Source organism: Nerophis ophidion, linkage group LG14, assembly GCF_033978795.1.
Source record: "Nerophis ophidion isolate RoL-2023_Sa linkage group LG14, RoL_Noph_v1.0, whole genome shotgun sequence".
In the NCBI taxonomy this organism is placed as follows: Eukaryota; Metazoa; Chordata; class Actinopteri; order Syngnathiformes; family Syngnathidae; genus Nerophis; species Nerophis ophidion.
The window spans coordinates 4,801,080-4,824,855 of NC_084624.1; the positions used below are offsets into that span (position 1 = coordinate 4,801,080).

General features: G+C 39.8%; 1 protein-coding gene across 1 annotated transcript in view; it reads right to left on the reverse strand.

Moving 5' to 3' along the window:
- The window catches only part of LOC133568012 (protein APCDD1-like), a 37,008-nt gene extending 14,251 nt beyond the window's left edge, over nucleotides 1-22,757 (reverse strand). Inside the window, exons 1-3 of the mRNA XM_061919688.1 lie at nucleotides 22,476-22,757; nucleotides 1,847-2,021; nucleotides 1,257-1,779 (exon numbers count right to left, since the gene is read on the reverse strand). Of these exons, the coding sequence (XP_061775672.1) occupies nucleotides 1,257-1,779; nucleotides 1,847-2,021; nucleotides 22,476-22,527 (750 nt within the window). The 5' untranslated portion in view covers nucleotides 22,528-22,757. The remainder of the gene's footprint in view (nucleotides 1-1,256; nucleotides 1,780-1,846; nucleotides 2,022-22,475) is intronic.
- Nucleotides 22,758-23,776: the final 1,019 nt, after the last annotated feature.

Below are 23,776 nucleotides of genomic sequence, written 5' to 3' on the forward strand. Positions count from 1 at the left end.
AATTGATGAGTTGACTCGTAATTAACGCATTAATTTGCCCACTCCTAATATATACACATACATACATATATACTCGTATATATACACATACATACATATATATGCACATACAATAAAGTACTATCTATTTATCTATATATACAGGTATATATACATACATACAAAAATACACGTATATATACATACATACAAATATGCATATATATACATACATACAAATATACACGTATATATACACATACTTACATATATATACGTATATATACACATACATACATATATATACACATACAATAAAGTAGTATCTATTTATATATATATACACGTATACATACATACATACAAATATACATGTATATATCCACATACTTACATATATACACGTATATATACATACATAAAAATAAACACGTATATATACACATACTTACATATATACACGTATATATACATACATACACATATGTATACATACATACATACACATATGTATACATACATACATATATACACATATGTATACATACATACATACATACATACACATATGTATACATACATACATACATACATACATACACGTCTATATACATACATACACATATGTATACATACATACATACATACATACACACACATGTATACATACATACATACATATATATATACACATACATACACACATACATACATACATACATACATACATACATACATACATACATACATACCTACACATATACTTGCCCCCAAAGAGGAAAGTCCAGACAGCAAGAGTTTGTCCAATCACAGCTGTGCTGTTTATGTTTATGTTGGTGCTCGTGGATGTTTATTTAGTCAGACCATCTCCGAGGAAGGCCATGTTGAAGGCATCCCTTTTGGAATGTTCGGAGTGGCTTTTTCCTCACATCCTTTTATCTTTTTTGCGGAAATGTGTGTTTTTACATCTATAAGTTGTAAAATTTGTTGACGCTAACCTCACCTATTTCGCTGAGAGTCGTTTACATTTTTCCAAGATGAACTTCAAACTTTAAAGAAAGTGTTTCTCGGTAACTGTGACGCTAGTGACTGCGTGCAGGACAGAAAACAAAACTTCTCTGCCCGTCCTCCAACAAACACAGAGCGCACAGTTGGAGGCCGGGAAGGTTTTTGTGGCTGCACTAGCGCTCCTCAGTGGGCACTTGGGAAACTTGAGCTCCTCGACTTTAGATCATAAAAGCAGACTGTTAGAAGAACAACGAGGAGGAGGAGCTGACCTTTGCGTTCTGCAGGGGCGTCTGGTAGCTGGAGGGCTTGTAGTACAACCTCTGGGCCGGGTCAGTGTGGACGTCCCCGAGGAAGAGCTCCTCCACCAGGTGATCGGCGTTGTGCGTGTACTGCCTCTCTAGCCGCAGCAGCTGCAGTTCATGCATGGCAAAGTTGAGCTCACGGGAGAAGTTGTAGCCGCCGTCCTCGCTGCACAGCTCGTACGCGACGCCGGGCACCCAGTGGCCCTTCGCGGCGCCCCGGCAGCTCCCGTTTAGCCTCTGGCTCAGCTCCGTGGCCACGTCGGCTGTGTGACACACCATCTGGACCCGGTGGAGATGGTACTCTGCCTCTGTGCCGCCCCGGATGATCCAGGACGCCTGACGCAGACGCTGGCGACCCCGTAAGAGCAGCGTGTAGGTGGGCTTGGTACAGTGGTTGTCCTCGTAGTAGAACTGGTGCGCCTGGAAGCTGTTGTTGCTGTAGAAGCGGTAGGAGCGGGTCAGGAACTCTGGGCCGGGTCTCACCTCACAACTGGAACGGACAAAGAACCTTCAGTGCACTTCACATTCTCGTGGTTGGACAGAGGAGGGCAGCAGACCTGGTGGACACCCAGTGACCCTCCACGTTTGGAGGCATCTGCACGGTGATGCGGGCGCCATTGTGAAGGTGCTTCAACATGTGACGGCACTGGGAATCCTTCACAGTGCGTCCGTACGTCTTCTCCAGGGACAAGTGGCTGGATCGCTCCTCCAGTGAGAAAGCTGCCGACGAGCCTGAAGAAAGAACAACAAGCTGAAATTCATTTGCTGTGGTGTTAGAAAAACAAAAGTTTAAAAAAATGGATGGATGGATGGATGGGTTTTATTGTCATTACACAAGTACAACATTTCATTTTCAGCACAAACCCTTTAAAGATTAGACAAATAAACAACAGTATTACAGAACAGGATCGCTGATGGGTCGCGCTACATTTACTCAGTTACATATACTTAAGGAACTTTTGGGATAAATTGTACTTCTTAGAGTAGTTTTAATGCAACATACTTTTACTTGAGTATATTTATAGATATTTATCAGTAATGCGGACGTTCTACCGATCCGTTGTGGTGAAGAAGGAGCTGAGCCGGAAGGCAAAGCTCTCAATTTACCGGTCGATCTACGTTCCCATCCTCACCTATGGTCATGAGCTTTGGGTCATGACCGAAAGGATAAGATCACGGGTACAAGCGGCCGAAATGAGTTTGGGTGAGAAGCTCTGCCATCCGGGAGGAACTCAAAGTAAAGCCGCTGCTCCTTCACATCGAGAGGAGCCAGATGAGGTGGTTCGGGCATCAGGTCAGGATGCCACCCGAACGCCTCCCTAGGGAGGTGTTTAGGGCACGTCCAACCGGTAGGAGGCCACGGGGAAGACCCAGGACACTTTGGGAAGACTATGTCTCCCGGCTGGCCTGGGAACGCCTCGGGATCCCCCGGGAAGAGCTAGACGAAGTGGCTGGGGAGAGGGAAGTCTGGGTTTCCCTGCTTAGGCTGTTGCCCCCGCGACCCGACCTCGGATAAGCGGAAGATGATGGATGGATGGATGGATGGATGGATGGATGGATATTTATAGAGAAGAAACGCTACCTTTACTCCGCTCCATTTATCTACATTCAGCTCGCTACTCGCCACTGATTTTTATCGATCTGTTAATGCACGCTCTGTTTGTTTTGGTTTGTCAGACAGACCTTCAAAGTAGTTTCTACTCATGTTAGCATTTAAGCTCGCCAGCGAGCTGACGCTAGCTTGCTTCTCCAGTTTAAAAGCACTGTGCTCGGTACGTGAGTTTATTAAAGTCTGGTTATCAGTTACGGTTTTACCATAACTATTGTTCAAAACTGTACTACTAACCGAGTTTTGCCACGGTTTATCATTATACCATTTAATGTTACATCACTATTGCTAGCAATACATCTGCGGTCCCCTCCAAGGTTTCTCATTGTATCCCATCGGGCTGAGTTTTTTCTTGAGCCAAATATGTCGTAGTGGCTAGTGCAGCCCTTTGAGACCCTTGTGATGAAGGACTATGTAAATACACTTTGATTGATTGCTTGATTGAACTAAAAACATGTCTATTATTTTCCATCACTTGAAGAAACAGGAAAAACAGCACAGAAAGTGTAAAATGCAACAACATATGAATGTTATCTCAAGACCACGACGTGATGAAAATAAAAACACATCAGATCAAACAAGCCTGACAGAATCGTTCTCAAAGGGGCTTTCTATAACGAGCACTCCCGCAGACACAGAAATACAGATTCTATCTCTAAATCAGGGCTGCAATCAACGATTATTTTAATGGTCGACTATCTGTAATTCCATCCATCCATCCATCCATCCATTTCTACCGCTTGTTCCTTTTGGAGTCGCGGGGGTGCTGAAGCCTATCCCAGCGGCACATGGGCAAATGGCAGGGTACACCCTGGACAAGTCACCACCTCATCACAGGGCCAACACAGATAGACAGACAACATTCACACACTAGGGACCATTTAGTGTTGCCAATCAACCTATCCCCAGGTGCATGTTTTTGGAGGTGGGAGGGGCCTATCCCCAGTTGCATGTCTTTGGAGGTGGGAGGGGCCTATCCCCAGGTGCATGTCTTTGGAGGTGGGAGGGGCCTATCCCCAGGTGCATGTCTTTGGAGGTGGGAGGGGCCTATCCCCAGTTGCATGTCTTTGGAGGTGGGAGGGGCCAATCCCCAGGTGCATGTCTTTGGAGGTGGGAGGAAGCCGGAGTAATTCCAGTCACAATTTGAAGTTGCAGATACAATTCAGGCACAATATTAGTTTATTCAGAACAATAAAAACCAAAATCGGTCAGTGAGTTGAAGTGGATTCAGTAACATTTTAGTTAGTTTCTTTAAATTTCAACCAGTGTGGCTGTAAAATAATAAATACTGAATACTGGACACTAACGGTGAATTTTCCTATAGTCCTGACTCCTGTTATTTCTTGCAATGTAATTAGATACAAATGGATTATGGATGGAAAAAATGTAAACAACAATTAATGGCCAGTACATACACATCTTATTTGAATAAAGTTCAACCGACACTTTAGCTTGAAATAACAAGAGGAAAACTTTTCTACTCCCATTTTCAACATTCAAGACATTTTCAATTAAAGTACGGCCGCCAACATTTTAACGGTAGATTTACCTGCTACTTTTGCTTTTGTTTTCAAACATAAAAAGAACACAATACTAATATCAAAAATATTGTGCAACCAAATATTTTAAGCAGGGATGTCCAATAATATCGGACTGCCAATATTATCGGCCGATAAATGCTTTAAAATGTAATATCGGAAATTATCGGTATCTGTTTCATAATTATCGGTATCCGTTTCAAAAAGTAAAATTCATGACTTTTTAAACTGCCGATGTGTACACGGACGTGGGGAGAGGTACAGAGCGCCAATAACCCTTAGGAGCACTGGCTTTGCATGCCGACCCAGTCGCATGATATCTACGGCGTTTCACACACACAAGTGAATGCAAGCCATACAGGTCACACTGAGGGTGGACGTATAAACAACTAACACTGTTACAAATATGCGTCACACTGTGAACCCACACCAAACAAGAATGACAAAAAACATTTCGGCAGAACATCCGCACAGTAACACAAACAGAACAAATAACCAGAAACCTTTGCAGCACTAACTCTTCCGGGACGCTACAAAATACACCCTCTAGCTACCCCCAACCCCGCCCACCGCAACCTCCTCAGTCTTTCTCAGGGAGAGCATGTCCCAAATTCCAAGCTGCTGTTTTGAGGCATGTTACAAAAAAAGAATGCACTTTGTGACTTCAATAATAAATATGGCAGTGCCATGTTGGCATTTTTTTTTCCATAACTTGAGTTGATATATTTTAGAAAATCTTGTTACATTGTTTAATGCAGGGCTGCCCACACTTTTTCTGCAGGCGAGCTACTTTTCAATTGACCAACTCGAGGGGATCTACCTCATTTATATATATCATTTATATTTATTTATTTATGAAAGAGACATTTTTGTAAACAAGTTAAATGTGTTTAATGATAATACAAGCATGTGTAACACATATAGATGTCATTCTTTCACGAAGACAAGAATATAAGTTGGTGTATTACCTGATTCTGATGACTTGCATTGATTGGAATCAGACAGTAATGATGATAACGCCCACATTTTCAAATGGAGGAGAAAAAAAGTTGTCCTTTCTGTACAATACCACATGAAAGTGGTTGGTTTTTGGCATCTAATTCATCCAGCTTCCATACACTTTACAAGAAAAACATTGGCGGCAAATTCCGTAGCTTGCTTGATTGACATTCACGGCACCCGAGGGTCTTGTGAGATGACGCTGGCTGCTGCCAGTTCATTATTATGAAAAAATGACAGAGAGGAAGGCGAAAAACACTTTTTATTTCAACAGACTTTCGCGCCGTCCCTTCCGTCAAAACTCTAAAGGCCGACTGCACATTTCCTATCTTCACAATAAAAGCCCTGCTTCATGCTGCCTGCGCTAACAAAATAAGAGTCTCGGAAAGCTGGCGTGCACAAGTGATGTGCACGCCAGCTTTCTGAGGGATCGCTTGTGCACGCCAGTTTTCCGAGACTCTGTATTTAGTTAGCGCAGGCAGCAAGAAGCAGGGCTTTTATTGTGAAGATAGGAAATGTGCAGTCGGCCTTTAGAGTTTTGACGGAAGGTACGGCGCGAGAGTCTGTTGAAATAAAAAGTGTTTCTCGCCTTCCTCTCGGTCATATTTTCATAATAATGATCTTGCAGCAGCCAGCGTCATCTCACCAGACCCTCCGGCACCGTGAATGTCATTTAAGTGACGTCTTGGTGAAGATTGATGATCACTCATTTTTAGGTCTATTTTTCTTAAAAGCCTGGCTGGAGATCGACTGACACACCCCCCGCGGTCGACTGGTAGCTCGCGATCGACGTAATGGGCACCCCTGGTTTAATGCAACCAGCGGGGCATCACAAAGAAATTGGGCATAATGTGTTAATTCCACGACCGTATGTATCAGTATCGGTTGATACCGGTATCGGTAGTTAAGAGTTAGACAAAATATCAAATATCGGTAAAAAAAAAAGCCATTATCGGACATCTCTAATTTTAAGATTACGGTAAATGAACAGTGGTTTGACCTGCTACCGTACTATCATTTTGAGAAACAGCTACAGTGGCTGAGAAAAGTCACAACAAATACAAACGCCACAACACCAGAACTTTAAGCCAAAACACACCAAGTGATGGCCGATGGACCAGGTGGCTGAGACGGAAAGATGAAAACGGTGTAATGAAAAATGTTGGAAAAGTAAGTGAAGTCCAACCACTTACTCCCTCATAAATAACTTTTTCAACAATACCAACATATAGGGGTGTAAAAATTAATCGGTACAAATTGAAAACTGATTTTAACTTTAGATGTATAAATAAGGGCTGGGCGATATGGCCTTTTATTAATATCTCGATATTTTTAAGCCAGATCACGATACACGATATATATCTCGATATTTTGCCTTAGCCTTGAATGAACACTTGATGCATATAATCACAGCAGTATGATGATTCTATGTGTCTACATTCAAACATTCTTCTTCATACTGCATTTATATATGCTACTTTTAAACTTTCATGCAGAGAGGGAAATCACAACTAAGTCAATTTAGCAAAACTGTATTTATGAAACAGTTATTAAGCAGTGGCACAAACATTCATGTCATTTCCAAAGTGCAAAATTGTCAGAGACATTTTAAAACAAGCTATTAGTGCACTTTTGTGCATGATGTCACTAAGATGACATATCAAAACAACACTAAATTAAAGTGCACTTTTTGTGTGTTTTATCACTTTTATGCAGACGACTGCCAAATTTATATGCCAATTTCAAAAAGCCACGGCCCTCTGACACCCCTTCTTAACTGTCTATGCCACGTCAAGGCTTGGTTAGCCCAGAATTTTTTAATAATGAATGAGGGAAAAACGGAAATTTTAGTTTTTGGTCCGGCCCTCACTGACTTGGGACCATTGCAAAATGATGTGCGTCCTAAAGTCCACCAGCCTTGGCGTCACTATAGACAGCCATTTTAAACTAGACAAACAAGTCAATGGCCTTTTAAAATCGTGTTTTTATCACCTTCGTCTTTTAGTAAAGGTTAAACCGTTTTTATCTTTTAACCTTTTTGAACAAGTGGTGCATGCTTTGATTTCAAGTGGCCTGGACTACTGCAATGCACTTTATGCTGGCATTAGCCAAAAGGCTCTCTCCCGGTTGCAGTTAGTCCAGAACGCGGCAGCAGGACTTTTAACAGGGGCCAGGAAACGCCATCATATAACCCCAATTCTTCAGAGTTTGCACTGGCTCCCTGTTCATTTTAGAATTGATTTTAAAACATTGCTGTTTGTTTTTAAATCTTTACATGGACTGGCACCTCAAAATATCTCGGACCTCATCCAAATTCACATTCCTGCGCGTGCCCTTGAGGTCCGAGAGCCAGTTCCAGCTCGTGGTGCCCAAGACCAGACTTAAGACCAGGGGAGACAGGGCCTTCTCTGTGGTCGGCCCTAAGCTCTGGAACACTCTGCCGCTCCATGTTCAAACTGCTTCCACAGTGGAGTGTTTTAAGTCTCGTCTTAAGACCCACTTTTATTCTTTGGCTTTTAACACTACGTGAGTTGTGTGGTCCTCTGTGTTTTTTTATACACTTTGATTTCTATTTTACTGTTTTAATTGATTTTACCCTTTAAAATAGTTTTTAATCATATTTGTTTTTATATTGTTTTTATATTTATTTATTTTTTGTTTTTATTCAGTCATTGGTGGAGCATAATATATATATATATATATTTTTTTTTTTTTTTTTTTTACAATTGTTTTTAACATGGCTGTGCAGCACTTTGGAAACATTGTTGTTTAAATGTGCTATATAAATAAAGTGGATTGGATTGGATTGTACAGAACGCCAGTACAATAGTTAAAAACAAATAAAGTGCACTTTTGTGCATGATGTCACACAAGATATTTCGATAACAGTCAAATAAAAATGAGCTGCATAATAGGTTCCTGCGGACGTTATCTCCTTCTGTTGTTGACTTTTTTGTTCATACAGTGTTGATCTGGAAATAGTTGCTTCGGCATTTTGGTGTGGCACCGGCCGGAGATGTTGATTCTGTCACACATATGGATCATGTTTTGTTTTGTCATGTTATGTTTTTGATTTTGGACAATCAGTCACGTTTTTCACTTCCTGGTTTTGTTTGTTTCCATGCCAACCTCATTAGTTTTCACCTGTCACGTCCTTGTTCTCAGCCTCACCTGTTTTCACTAATCATCACAGCTACTTAAGTCACTCTTTTTCTTGTCTTCGTCCTGGGATCCTCACACTCGCACGCACCCTATCCATGCTGTTCAAACCTCCACGTCCCCGCCCACAGTTCCATGCCGAGTAAGTTTATGTATTTATGCCACGATGCTATTTTTGTTTTGTATGTTCATAGTTCTGCGATGAGGTGGCGACTTGTCCAGGGTGTACCCCGCCTTCCGCCCGATTGTAGCTGAGATAGGCGCCAGCGCCCCCCGCGACCCCAAAAGGGAATAAGCGGTAGAAAATGGATGGATGTTCATAGTTCATTCATGCCAATCGAGCAAGTGTTTTTGTTTCCTGTTTATATTTTGTAGCCAAGTTTTATACCTCCTTGTGAGCGCCCTTAGTTTGATTATTTTTGATTACAGTGTTTGTTTATTTAATAAATCATGTACCTGAATCATCCTTGCATCGAGGAAGCACAAACATCCACAGCCCAAGCCTGACAGATTCAGAGTTTCAAGCACTCTTCATTCTCTAGCGGGTGACTTTTTAAATGATGCTACAGTAACAGTGCTGCTACTTTTTGTAACAACGCTTTTGCCGCATAAATGTTTAACCGAACGATGGATCCCGTGCTGTTTTTCTTGGTCATTAATTATTCCTCCATTCGGTATCAGATTCGCACCTTCTTTCTCTCGTATTACCACCCGCACCTCACTGTTAGCATTACACCTAATGTTACCATGTCGCTACCTCTCTGCTCCGCGGGAGCGTGTGACGTTGCACAAGTGACAGTATGTGACGTATGTAAGAAGTTGCGCTTGGTTTATGTCTCTGTGAGAAGGAGAGACAACAAAGAGTGGGAAACGCATGCAGCGTAAAAGCAATTGCGTTAGAATATACACTCGAATATCACGATATAGTCATTTTCTATATCGCACAGAGACAAATCACGATATACCGAGTAAATCGATATATCACCCAGCCCAAATATAAATACATCGTTTGGCAAGCCTTTGGATCGATCTGTATATACCGTATTTTTCGGAGTATAAGTCGCTCCGGAGTATAAGTCGCACCTGCCGAAAATGCATAATAAAGCAGGAAAAAAACATATATAAGTCGCACTCGAGTATAAGTCCCTTTTTGGGGAAACTTATTAATAAAACCCAACACCAATGTCAGGCTTGGACTTGGTCTTGGTTTGTTTTCCCGAGGTGCAAAGCAAATGGAGTGGAAACGGCGTGAAGGTAAAGACATCTTTATTTTAACACTAAAACTAAAAACAGGAACCAACAAAAAGCGCGCACAATGGCGGTACAAAAAACTGGGCTATGAAACAGAAGACTAGCACAAAGGCTATAAACTACAAACATGAAACAAAAACACTTGCGCAGTGGCATGAATAACAAAAAACTTACGTGGACAAAATGGACAGCATTGCAAGGCATGAAGCAGATAATTGAGGGCGTGAATGAGGTGATGTTGCCAGACTGACTAGCTTGTAACTGTGGCTTAAATAATGAACATGATAAGTGAAAACAGGTGTGAGACAACACAGGTGAACTGATTGGTCGTTATGGTAACAAAACAGGGAGTAAAAAAAAAGGAACTTAGAGTCCAAGGTCAATAGCACTTTGTATTCCTAGGCAGTCTCCCATTCAAGTACTAACCAGGCCAGACACTGCTTAGCTTTGAGAACAGATGAGATTGGGGATGCTCAGGGTAGAACGGCCATACAAGACTCATGATCAGAGATGACAGATGAAAACTAAATCAGTTGGCATGGTAAAAAGACAAACAAGGAAATGCAAAACAGAACTAAATGTCCAAAAAACTAAAAATAGCATGACCAAAACAAAACATGAACCATAGGCGTGACAACCAAGAATAGACATTTGGAAGGCCATTTAAAATAAATAAAGAATAGTGAACAACAGGCTGAATAAGTGTAGGTTATATGAGGCATAAATAACCAACTGCTATGTTAACCTAACATATTATGGTAAGAGTCATTCAAATAACTATAACATATAGAACATGTTATACCTTTACCAAACTATCTGTCACTCCTAATCGCTAAATCCCAAGAAATCTTATACGTTTAGTCTCTTACCTGAATGAACTAAATAATATTATTTGATATTTTACGGTAATGTGTTAATAATTTCACACATAAGTCGCTCCTGAGTATAAGTTGCACCCCCGGCCAAACTATGAAAAAAACTGCCACTTGTAGTCTGAAAACTACGGTAGTATGGATCAGTCGATGTCCGGCTGGAAAGTCATGAATTGGTGGATTGGAGCTCCGCTTCAAAATATGGCCGCTCTAATCTTGTGAGACTTCTGCGATGACGTAATATGAGATTAACGTTCTCGTTTGCGACTGACAACATGGCAGACAGCACCGAAAAAGTTTTACGAACAATGCACCTCTGAATATTAAATACAAAATATGGTGAATTTTTTTTGTTTTTTTAAGAATGGTCAGTTGGAAAAAGTATGGCCATTCTAATGTTTGGAAAGCAGCGATAAAATAGTGTCAGCACAACTAATTTGAGCACCCACCTGTTGTGACGGCTTGAAGATACTCAAGCCGGCGATGAGGGAGCTAAGGATGCTAATGCCAGCAGACCTCCCAACTAGGCAAGACGAGGACACGGATTTGAAAGACTTCCAGACCTAACTTAGTGAGGTAGTCACAACATCTACTACACCAGGGGTGCCCATTACGTCGATCGCGAGCTACCAGTCGACCGCGGGGGGTGTGTCAGTCCATCTCCAGCCAGGCTTTTTAAAAAAATAGACCTAAAAAGGAGTGATCATCAATCTTCACCAAGACGTCACTTAAATGACATTCACGGTACCGGAGGGTCTTGTGAGATGACGCTGGCTGCTGCAAGATCATTATTATGAAAATATGACCGAGAGGAAGGCGAGTAACACTTTTTATTTCAACAGACTCTCGCGCCGTCCCTTCCGTCAAAACTCTAAAGGCCGACTGCACATTTCCTATCTTCACAATAAAAGCCCTGCTTCATGCTGCCTGCGCTAACTAAATACAGAGTCTCGGAAAACTGGCGTGCACAAGCGATCCCTCAGAAAGCTGGCGTGCACATCACTTGTGCACGCCAGCTTTCCGAGACTCTTATTTTGTTAGCGCAGGCAGCATGAAGCAGGGCTTTTATTGTGAAGATAGGAAATGTGCAGTGGGCCTTTAGAGTTTTGACGGAAGGGACGGCGCGAAAGTCTGTTGAAATAAAAAGTGTTTCTCGCTTTCCTCTCTGTCATTTTTTCATAATAATGAACTGGCAGCAGCCAGCGTCATCTCACAAGACCCTCGGGTGCCGTGAATGTCAATCAAGCAAGCTACGGAATTTGCCGCCAATGTTTTTCTTGTAAAGTGTATGGAAGCTGGATGAATTAGATGCCAAAAACCGACCACTTTCATGTGGTATTGTACAGAAAGGACAACTTTTTTTCTCCTCCATTTGAAAATGTGGGCGTTATCATCATTACTGTCTGATTCCAATCAATGCAAGTCATCAGAATCAGGTAATACACCAACTTATATTCTTGTCTTTGTGAAAGAAAGACATCTATATGTGTTACACATGCTTGTATTATCATTAAACACATTTAACTTGTTTACAAAAATGTGTCTTTCATAAATAAATAAATATAAATGATATATATAAATGAGGTAGATCCCCTCGAGTTGGTCAATTGAAAAGTAGCTCGCCTGCAGAAAAAGTGTGGGCACCCTTGTACTACACGGTTCATTGTGCTACAGATACAGACCTAGCTGTACCGTAACCAGCAGAATAACACTTTGAAAAGTATTTGAGCTTCCACACTAAAGCTACTGTTTATTTACGTAGTGGTACTTAATTGCATCTTGTGTTACTGTAGTGTTATAACACCTCTCCTTCATGCACAGCTTCTTTTCTCTGTATGTAAGTGTTGCAATCTGAGCAAACAACAGTAGACACCTGGTGGCTTTTACGAAAATAGTTTTTACATCTTCTTTTCCTAAAGTTTTTATTAATTGGGCCCTACCGAGGTTGTGTTTTGTGCAGCCCTTTGAGGCACTTGTGATTTAGGGCTATATAAATAAACAATTGATTGATTGAATTGCAATGCCTGGAAGTTGATAGTTTGTTCATAATCAATACAGGAACCGCCTGTTTTGTATGTATCTGTCAGGCTTGGACTTGGTTTGTTTTCCCGAGGTGCAAAGCGAATGGAGTGGAAACGGCGTGAAGGTAAAGACATCTCTATTTTAACACTAATTAACTAAAAACAGGAACAAACAAAAAGCGCTCACAATGGAGGTACAAAACTTGGGCTATGAAACAAAAGACTAGCACAAAGGCTATAAACTATAAACATGAAACAAAAACACTTGCGCAGTGGCATGAATAACAAAAACCTACGTGGACAAAATGGACAGCATTGCAAGGCATGAAGCAGATAATCGAGGGCGTGAATGAGGTGATGTTGCCAGCCTGACTAGCTTGTAACTGTGGCTTAAATAATGAACATGATAAGTGAAAACAGGTGTGAGACAAGACAGGTGAACTGATTGGTTGTCATGGTAACAAAACAGGGAGGGGAAAAAAAAAAAGGAACTTAGAGTCCAAAGGGTCAAAAGCACCTGGTATTCCTAGGCAGTCTCCCATCCAAGTACTAACCAGGCCAGACACTGCTTAGCTTTGAAAACAGATAAGATTGGGGATGCTCAGGGTAATATGGTCGTACAAAACTCATGATCAGACATGACAGAAAACTAAATCCGTTGGCATGGTAAGACAAACAAGGAAATGCAAAACAAAACTAAATGTCCAAAAAACTAAACATCGCATGACCAAAACAAAACATGAACCATCTGACAATAAACATCTGACATTATTCTGACATCATCCATGATCAATTTAATTATTTTTTCACCATGCAAATCTTCCATCTACATTTAATCACTTTGAATGGTAATTACAGATGTCCGATAATATCGGGCTGCCAATATTATCAGCCGATAAATGCTTTAAAATCTAATATCGAAAATTATCGGTATCGGTTTAAAAATTATCGGTATCGGTTTCAAAAAGTAAAATTTATGAATTTTTAAAACCCAGCTGTGTACACGGACGTAGGGAGAAGTGCAGAGCGCCAATAAACCTTAAAGGCACTGCCTTTGTGTGCTAGCCCAATCACATAATATCTACGGCTTTTCACACACACACAAGTGGTCAACAGCCATACAGGTCACACTGAGGGTGGCCGTATAAACAACTTCAACACTGTTACAAATATGCGCCACACTGTGAACCCACACCAAACAAGAGTGACAAACACATTTTGGGAGAGCACCGTAACACAACATAAACACAACAGAACAAATACCCAGAACCCCTTACAGCACTAACTCTTGCGGGACGCTACAATACACCCCCCCACGCTATCCCGCCCCACACACACACACACACACACACACACACAGGTGTGACCCGCCCACCTCAAAATCCTCATGTCCTCTCAGGAAGAGCATGTCACAAATTCCAAGCTGCTGTTTTGAGGCATGTTAAAAACTGTGACTTCAATAATAAAAAATATGGCATTTTTTTCCATAACTTGAGTTGATTTATTTTGGAAAACCTTGTTACATTGTTTAATGCATCCAGCGGGGCATCACAACAAAATTAGGCATTCTAATGTGTTGATTCCACAACTGTATGTATCGGTATCGGTTGATATCAGAATTGGTAATTAAGAGTTGGAAGATATCGGCACATCGGACATCGGCAAAAAAGCCATTATCGGACATCTCTAATCGTAATGTTTTAAAAAGTTTTGTTAGTGAATTTTATCGTGACTCATGTATCTCGATGCATATTGGATCGCCGTTTCGGTAGAGATGCACACTCCTACTCGTGAAGTGAAGTTAATTATATTTGTATAGCGCTTTTCTCTAGTGACTCAATGCGCTTTTACATAGTGAAACCCAATATCTAAATTACATTTAAACCAGTGTAACTACCAATATACAAAGTATCTTTAATGGCTTTTGCAATCATGCTGTAGCTGAAAGTTGTGTGTGTTGTGGCTTTATGATGTTGTCTTGTCGCATTTGAATTTGTTGACCTTTTTTAACCACTGTAGGTATCCACCACTCTATGTTTTGATGGCTGATGGTCACGGTTGATTTATTTATATGGGACAATTTTAAAAATGATGGCGCATTACAATGACGCCACAGACAGACTTCCATCCATCCATCCATCTTCAACCGCTTAACCGAAATCGGGTCGCGGGGACAACAGCTCCAGCAGAGACCCCCAGACTTCCCTTTCCAGAGCAACATTAGCAACTTCCTCCTGGGGGATCCCGAAGCGTTCCCAGGCCAGAGAGGAGATGTAATCCCCCATCTGGTCCTTGGCCTTCCGCGGGGTCTCCCTCCCAGTGGGACGTGCAACAAGGACCTCCCTAGGGAGGCACTCGTAAGCAGAGGTGGGTAGTAACGCGCTACATTTACTCCGTTACATCTACTTGAGTAACTTTTGGGATAAATTGTACTTTTAAGAGTAGTTTTTATGCAACATACTTTTACTTTTACTTGAGTATATTTATAGAGAAGAAACGCTACTTTTACTACGCTCCATTTATCTGCAATCAGGTCGCTACTCGCTACTTTTTTTTTTTTAATCTATCTGTTAATGCACGCTTTTTTTGTTTTGATTTTGTCAAACACGCATTCGAAGTAGGATCTACGCATGCTTGTGTTTCACCAATCACATGCAGTCACTGGTGATGTTGGACCAATCAAACAGAGCCAGGTGGTCACGTGACCGTCACACGTAGAACCCAACATGTTGAAAAACTTATTGGGGTGTTACCATTTAGTGGTCAATTGTACGGAATATGTACTGTACTGTGCAATCTACTAATAAAAGTTTCACTCAATCAATCAAAAGTGTAAAGGAAAAAAGACACTTTTTATTTCAACCGTACTTCCCGTCAAAAGCTTAAAGACTGATCGCACAGTCCCTGTCTTCACAATAAAAGCGCCGCTCCATCGCGCCTGCGCTAACAAAATAAGAGTCTCCGAAAGCCAGTGCAAACAAGCTAGCAAGCTACGGAGTTTGCCGCCATTGTATTTATTGTAAAGTGTATAAAAACGAATATGGAAGCTGGACAAATAAGATGCCAAAAACCAACGACTTTCATGTGGTATTAGACAGGAAGGAGGAACTTTTTTTCTCCTCCATTTGAAAACCTGGACATTATCAGCACTATACTGTCTGATTCCAATCCATGCAAGTCATCAGAATCAGGTAATACACCAACTTCTATTCTTGTCTTCATGAAAGATAGGAATCTATATGTTAAACATGCATGTGTATTTATTAAAATACCTTTAACATGTTAGCAAAAACTGCAAAATAAATAAATAAATATATATATATATGATATGTGTGTGTATGTATATATGAGGTAGATCACCTCGACTTGGTCATTTATTAAGTAATTGATCAACGTTGAAAAACCTATTGGGGTGTTACCATTTAGTGGTCAATTGTACGGAATATGTACTGTACTGTGCAATCTACTAATAAAAGTTTCAATCAATCAATGCCTACTGAGCCTACGGTGCTGTTAAGTTACTGTGGCTCAATTTGCCTTCATTTTTTTTTATTTTAATGTATTATTATTTAATATATAATATTGTTTTAGTTGCTTAAGAGATATTCCTGGCTCTGAATTTGCTCATTGTTATTTTTATGTTTTTGTGCATTATTTGTTGCCGTAATCATTAAACAAACAGGTTACTCATCAGTTTACTCAGTACTTGACTAGTTTTTTCACAACATACTTTTTACTTTTACTCAAGTAAATATTTGGGTGACTACTCCTTACTTTTACTTGAGTAATAAATCTCTAAAGTAACAGTACTCTTACTTGAGTACAATTTCTGGTTACTCTACCCACCTCTGCTCGTAAGGCATCGGCACCAGAGACCCGAACAACCTAAGCTGGTTCCTTTCCACAAACAGACTTGATACACGTATAACGTCCTTTTTAAAAGTGCTAAACTTCATATGAAGTCTGGTGTTCCTAAATCTAATGTTTTATCTTCTGGTATGGATAACATTCGATACCAACTTTCCAAGTACAGATCGACGTAGTTGAATGTTAGGTATATCAATCAATTTACTGAATGAATGCTTTATTATTAAACTGACAAAAGATAAGTGGAATTGGCATTAATTTTGAGTGTGTTTGTATGTAAATTGGCAAAAAATACTTTGTGATGTATATAATCGGGACATAAAATGACATGTGTTGGAATATACATGTGTTTGCCCGTATCGCACAGCCCTAATTAAATAAACAGTATGTGTTTAAACTTTGGCTCAAATTTCTTTCCCACCACTCCCTTTTGTGCTTAAAAAATGTTACTGAATTAAATTAAATGTTTGCAGTTATTGTAGATGACAAAAAGGTATTGGTGAACTATAAAACAGGAGGGTTTTTTTTAACAGAACATTGGCGTCGCAGCAAAGTCAGGACTGTCGACTCAGACGCTCTGTTCTCTAAATCTAAAGAATCAAAGCACCCACAAGCCTCTCAGAACCCAAAAATCCACAAAGAACATTGCCAGCTGGCGCCACACTAGTGATGAGGTCATGGTACTGGGACCCCTGACAAGCACTGTTTTTTTTTTTGGTTTGGTAAGACCAGACACAACACCAAAGTCTTCATTGACTGACCTGAAGTACACCTCAGAAACATCTCTTATATGTACGTCATTGATTGATAAGTACTATGAAACTGAGTTCTTAATGACCATAACAGACTAATGCTAACAAACACGACAAGCAGATAAATGGAAAGTTCAGTCAGGAGTACTTTGATTTAAAATACTTCAAAAGCTATTATATATTGTGTCCTTGCTCCAAATTTGATTAACTTTTAGCACCAAATGTTGTCTGTCGGCAGTAAAGAACAAGCAGAACCACAAAGAAATGTTTCATCCACTTCTTTAACGTCGCTCTTCCCGGACAACAAAGTCTTCTTTTATCGTGTTTAAAAAAAACAAAAAATGCTCAGACTTTCATCAGTGCAGCCGTGGCCCCCAGGAACATTTTTCATATTGACTTCAAACAGCCCACATCCTCAATGTATACTCAGCCCCCCCCCCCAATACTTGTGTGAGCCCCCCGCGCACACAGGTGCATGCTTCTTAGAAAAACTAAAATATTTACATATAATAATAGAATAAGTCAAAACATAAAAAGGTACACTTAAATATTATTAATTTAAAACTAGACATACACTCTATATTTAAATTATTAGGCAGCTTGGATTTAGGCGCAATTTGTTGGTTTCATAAAAATAAAAAAAATAGTAATAATAATAAAAACTGATTCCTGATAAAAGTGTGAAACCAGGATTTTGCTCTCTCTGGTTTAGATTTTTTTTTCTTAAATTGTTAGTAACTCATGATTAAACATTTGTGGCCAAACTATTATAAATTGGCAGACCTATTAGTTTAATCTTGTGTATAATAACAATAAAATAAATAAAACAAAAACAGCATAACATAGCATACATACTCACTTTATATTCTATTTTCTCGAAAATAAAATCAAATTTGGAATTATCTTATCACTTTTAAATTTTGGCATGAGTGAAGATTAGCAGTCATGTAGTTTATAATCTCAGGGGATTTAATAGTTTGCAACTGGACATTTTGGTTTGTCTTAGAAGACTTAGATCTGACCAATCTAAATCTAAGACTAGATCTGACCAATCTAAATCCAAGACAAGAGCTGACCAATTTAAATCTAAGATTAGATCTGACCAATCTAAATCCAAGACTAGAGCTGACCCATCTAAATCCAAGTCTACATCTGACCCATCCAAATCTAAGACAAGATCCGACCAATCTAAATCTAAGACTAGATCTGACCAATCTAAATCTAAGACTAGATCTGATCAATCTAAATCTAAGACTAGATCTGATCAATCTAAATCCAAGACTAGACCTGACCAATTTACTGTAAATCTAAGACTAGATCTGACCAATCTATAATCTTAGACTAGATCTGCCCAATCTAAATCTCAGACTACATCTGACCAATCTAAATCTAAGACTACTTCTGACCAATTTACTGTAAATTTAAGATTTGATCTGACCAATTTAAATCTAAGACTAGATCTGACCAATTTAAATCTAAGAGTACATCTGACCCATCTAAATCTAAGACTAAATCTGACCCATCTAAATCTAAGACTACATCCGACCCATCTAAATCCAAGACTACATCTGACCCATCTCAATCAATCAATCAATCAATGTTTACTTATATAGCCCTAAATCACTAGTGTCTCAAAGGGCTGCACAAACCACCACGACATCCTCGGTAGGAAAACTCACACCCAGTGGGACATTGGTGACAATAATGACCCAGTGGGACGTCGGTGACAATGATGACTATGAGAACCTTAGAGAGGAGGAAAGCAATGGATGTCGAGCGGGTCTAACATGATACTGTGAAAGTTCACAGTATCATGAAGTAAATCTAAATCTAAGACAAGATCCGACCAATCTAAATCTAAGACTAGATCTGACCAATCTAAATCTAAGACTAGATCTGACCAATCTATAATCTTAGACTAGATCTGCCCAATCTAAATCTCAGACTACATCTGACCAATCTAAATATAAGACTACTTCTGACCAATTTACTGTAAATCTAAGATTTGATCTGACCAATTTAAATCTAAGACTAGATCTGACCAATTTAAATCTAAGAGTACATCTGACCCATCTAAATCTAAGACTAAATCTGACCCATCTAAATCTAAGACTACATCCGACCCATCTAAATCCAAGACTACATCTGACCCATCTCAATCAATCAATCAATCAATCAATGTTTACTTATATAGCCCTAAATCACTAGTGTCTCAAAGGGCTGCACAAACCACCACGACATCCTCGGTAGGAAAACTCACACCCAGTGGGACATTGGTGACAATAATGACCCAGTGGGACGTCGGTGACAATGATGACTATGAGAACCTTAGAGAGGAGGAAAGCAATGGATGTCGAGCAGATCTAACATGATACTGTGAAAGTTCACAGTATCATGAAGTAAATCTAAATCTAAGACAAGATCCGACCAATCTAAATCTAAGACTAGATCTGACCAATCTAAATCTAAGACTAGATCTGATCAATCTAAATCTAAAACTAGATCTGACCAATCCAAATCTAAGACTAGATCTGACCAATCTAAATCTCAGACTACATCTGACCAATCTAAATCTAAGACTAGATCTGACCAATTTACTGTAAATCTAAGACTAGATCTGACCAATTTACTGTAAATCTAAAACTAGATCTGACCAATTTAAATCTAAGACTAGATCTGACCAATCTAAGTCTATGAGCATGAATTGATGAAACCTAATCGGATGAGTGGCAACACATCTCCTAAGGTAAGAAAAAGTCCGGTTGCGATTGATTGAACGCCCTGAGATTACAAAGACCTGGATGACTGAGAACATTCAAAGACGTTTATCATGAATTTATTTGATTGATTGATAGACACTTTTATGAGTAGATTGCACAGTACAGTACATATTCCGTACAATCGATCACTAAATGGTAACACCCCAATAAGTTTTTCAACTTGTTTAAGTCAATTCATGGTAACGTGGACCCCGATTTAAACAAGTTGAAAAACTTATTGGGGTGTTACCATTTAGTGGTCAATTGTACGGAATATGTACTGTACTGTGCAATCTACTAATAAAAGTTACAATTAGGGCTGCAAATCTTTGGGTTTTCAACGATTCGATTCAATATCGATTCTTGGGGTCACGATTCGATTATGTATTGATTATTTCGATTCAACACGATTCTCGATTCAAAAACGATATTTTTCCGATTCAAAAGGATTCTGTCTTCATTCTCTACATAGATTTCAGCAGGATCTACCCCAGTCTGCTGACATGCTAGCAGAGTAGTAGATTTTTTTTAAAACAGCTTTTATAATTGTAAAGGACAATGTTTTATCAACTGATTGCAATAATGTAAATTTGTTTTAACTATTAAACGAACCAAAAATATGACTTATTTTATCTTTGTGAAAACATTGGACACAGTGTGTTGTCAAGCTTATGAGATGCCATGCAAGTGTAAGCCACTTGTTCTTTTTTATTATTTTTATAAATGTCTAATGATAATGTCAATGAGGGATTTTTAATCACTGCTATGCTGAAATTATAACTAATATTGATACTGTTGTTGATAATATTCATTTTTGTTTCACTACTTTTGGTTTGTTCTGTGTGGTGTTTGTGTCTCCTCTCAATTGCTCTTTTTATTGCAGTTCTGAGTAGGGACGCACCGATTAATCGGTAACCGAATATATTCGGCCGAGTATGGCAAAAAAAGCCACATTCGGCCTTCGGTGGAATGAGTTAAAAACAAGGCCGAATAGTGGCGTGTGACGCAATTTTTTTGACGCGGTGACGCAATCAACCAACGTGCAGTGACGTTGGGATATGTTGTGTACCTGTATAAGTGTATGAGGTTACAAGCACACACTTATTGAGATTTACTTGAGCCTTCTGTTTACATTATTAGCCTGTTGTGTAGGCTACCTGTATAAGTGTATGAGGTTACAAGCACACACTTATTGAGATTTACTTGAGCCTTCTGTTTACATTATTAGCCTGTTGTGTAGGCTACCTGTATAAGTGTATGAGGTTACAAGCACACACTTAATTGAGATTTACGTGAGCCTTCTGTTTACATTATTAGCATATCTACTGTGGCTAAGCAGACTTTTGCCAAAAGGACAATAATTCATTTGTTGTGGGTTTATCCACTTTAATGCACTTTATTTTTTTTTGGAATGCATGTTTTGTTTGAAGGCCGAATAGAAATGAAAAACTTTGTGCTTTTTTTTGAAAAGCAAAGGCTACTGGAATATAAAAAAAATGTCAATATTCAATAAAAACATGACTTTATTTAAAAACATGTCTAAATATTTATTCTAGGCTATTTATGCAATATTAAAAAAATTGTGAAAAACTGCATTCATTATTTGGTATTCGGCCTCCGGCAAAGCGTTTAAATTTTATTCGGCTTCGGCCACAAATTTTCATTTCGGTGCATCCCTAGTTCTGAGTGTTGCTGGGTCAGGTTTGGTTTTGGAATTGGTTTGTTGGATTGATAAAAAATAATAATAAATTATAACACTAAATTGGCCCTAGTGTGTGAACGTGAGTGTGAATGTTGTCTGTCTATCTGTGCTGGCCTTGCGATGAGGTGGCGACTTGTCCAGGGTGTACGACGCCTTCCGCCCGATTGTAGCTGAGATAAGCGCCAGCGCCCCCCGTGATCCCAAAAAAGGGAATAAGCGGTAGAAAATGGATGGATGGATGATAATAATAAAAATAAAAAAATCGATTTTGAAAAAATTTGAATCGATTCTGAATCGCACAACGTATTCGATTCCATTCGTATTCTAATCGATTTTTCCCCCACACCCCTAGTTTCAATCCATCAATAGGGTTTATAAGTGTCATAATAAGAAATAACATATTAATGTCCATGCATCCATCCATTTTCTACCGTTTGTCCCTTTCAAAATGCCATATTAAAATCAGCAGACCTATAATGTATTCTGTATGAAGCAGGTGTGCCTAATTAGTGCAGGTGTACCTATTGTTTTGACTTGAAAGGGCGCCATAAAGTGTCCACACACGTAAATATTGTATATATTATTAAAAGTATATATATATTATGAATGTACATACAGTATAAAAGTATGTGCCTCCATGTAATGAAAGTAACTTACCCCAAAAGCAGCAGCAGCAGGCGGATAGAAGCACAAGAAAGATGGTCTCCATTCCGCTCGACGGTTTACGTCCCTCTTAAGTCCTTTTCCCCCACAGCCTGCGTCCTTCCACCAAGACGACAAAATTAACAGAAAATGATCACGGCATTTTGTTTATTCCCGCTGTTTAATTCTTCTTCTGTTGGCGAAGAGCGGTCTTTGCCGAGCAGCCCGGGGCTGGAGGAGGAAGAGTCCGCCCGCAAGTGAAGCCGCGAGCCCCTCAAACCTCCGTGGGCGGGGCACAAGGGGGGCGTGGCTTGTCCCCCTCTTAGTATAAAGAGGGGCGACTTTGTTTCATTACTGAAAGGTGAACAACAAGTTGATCGTGATTGGTCATTATTGCTTAAGAGAAATTATAAAAAAAGGTATTTACAACTTCCCTTTTTAAACTTGCTCCTTTCTAAAAAAAAAAGTGTTTTCCTATATAATTATGCCCTTATTCACCTTGACAATATTTTTTGTAATATCTGTTCTACACAGTTTTTCCTTATAAGATTTTTTTTTTTTTCTCCCAATTTTTTTTTTCTTAAATCACATTCCTTTCCCCCCCTGAAAACATTTTGTATCTTTCTGGTCATATTGCTACTAGTTAGTAGTAAAGGGTACAAATGATGACTGTAATCTACATTGAACACACGTCTATGGGGTCCCCAAAATTTTTGACACGGGGCCCACATTGGGTTAAAACATTTTTGATTGGAGGCCGGGCTGTGTGTGTTTGTGTGTGTGTGTGTACATATATATAGAAGCATTTAAGTCTCACCTTAAAACTCATTTGTATACTCTGGCCTTTAAATAGACTCCCTTTTTAGACCAGTTGATCTGCCGTTTCTTTTCTTTTCTCCTATGTCCCACTCTCCCTTGTGGAGGGGGTCCGGTCCGATCCGGTGGCCATGTACTGCTCGCCTGTGTATCGGCTGGGGACATCTCTGCGCTGCTGATCCGCCTCCGCTTGGGATGGTTTCCTGCTGGCTCCGCTGTGAACGGGACTCTCGCTGCTGTGTTGGATCCGCTTTGGACTGGACTCTTGCGACTGTGTTGGATCCATTATGGATTGAACTTTCACAGTATCATGTTAGACCCGCTCGACATCCATTGCTTTCCTCCTCTCCAAGGTTCTCATAGTCATTGTCACCGACGTCCCACTGGGTGTGAGTTTTCCTTGCCCTTATGTGGGCCTACCGAGGATGTCGTAGTGGTTTGTGCAGCCCTTTGAGACACTAGTGATTTAGGGCTATATAAGTAAACATTGATTGATTGAT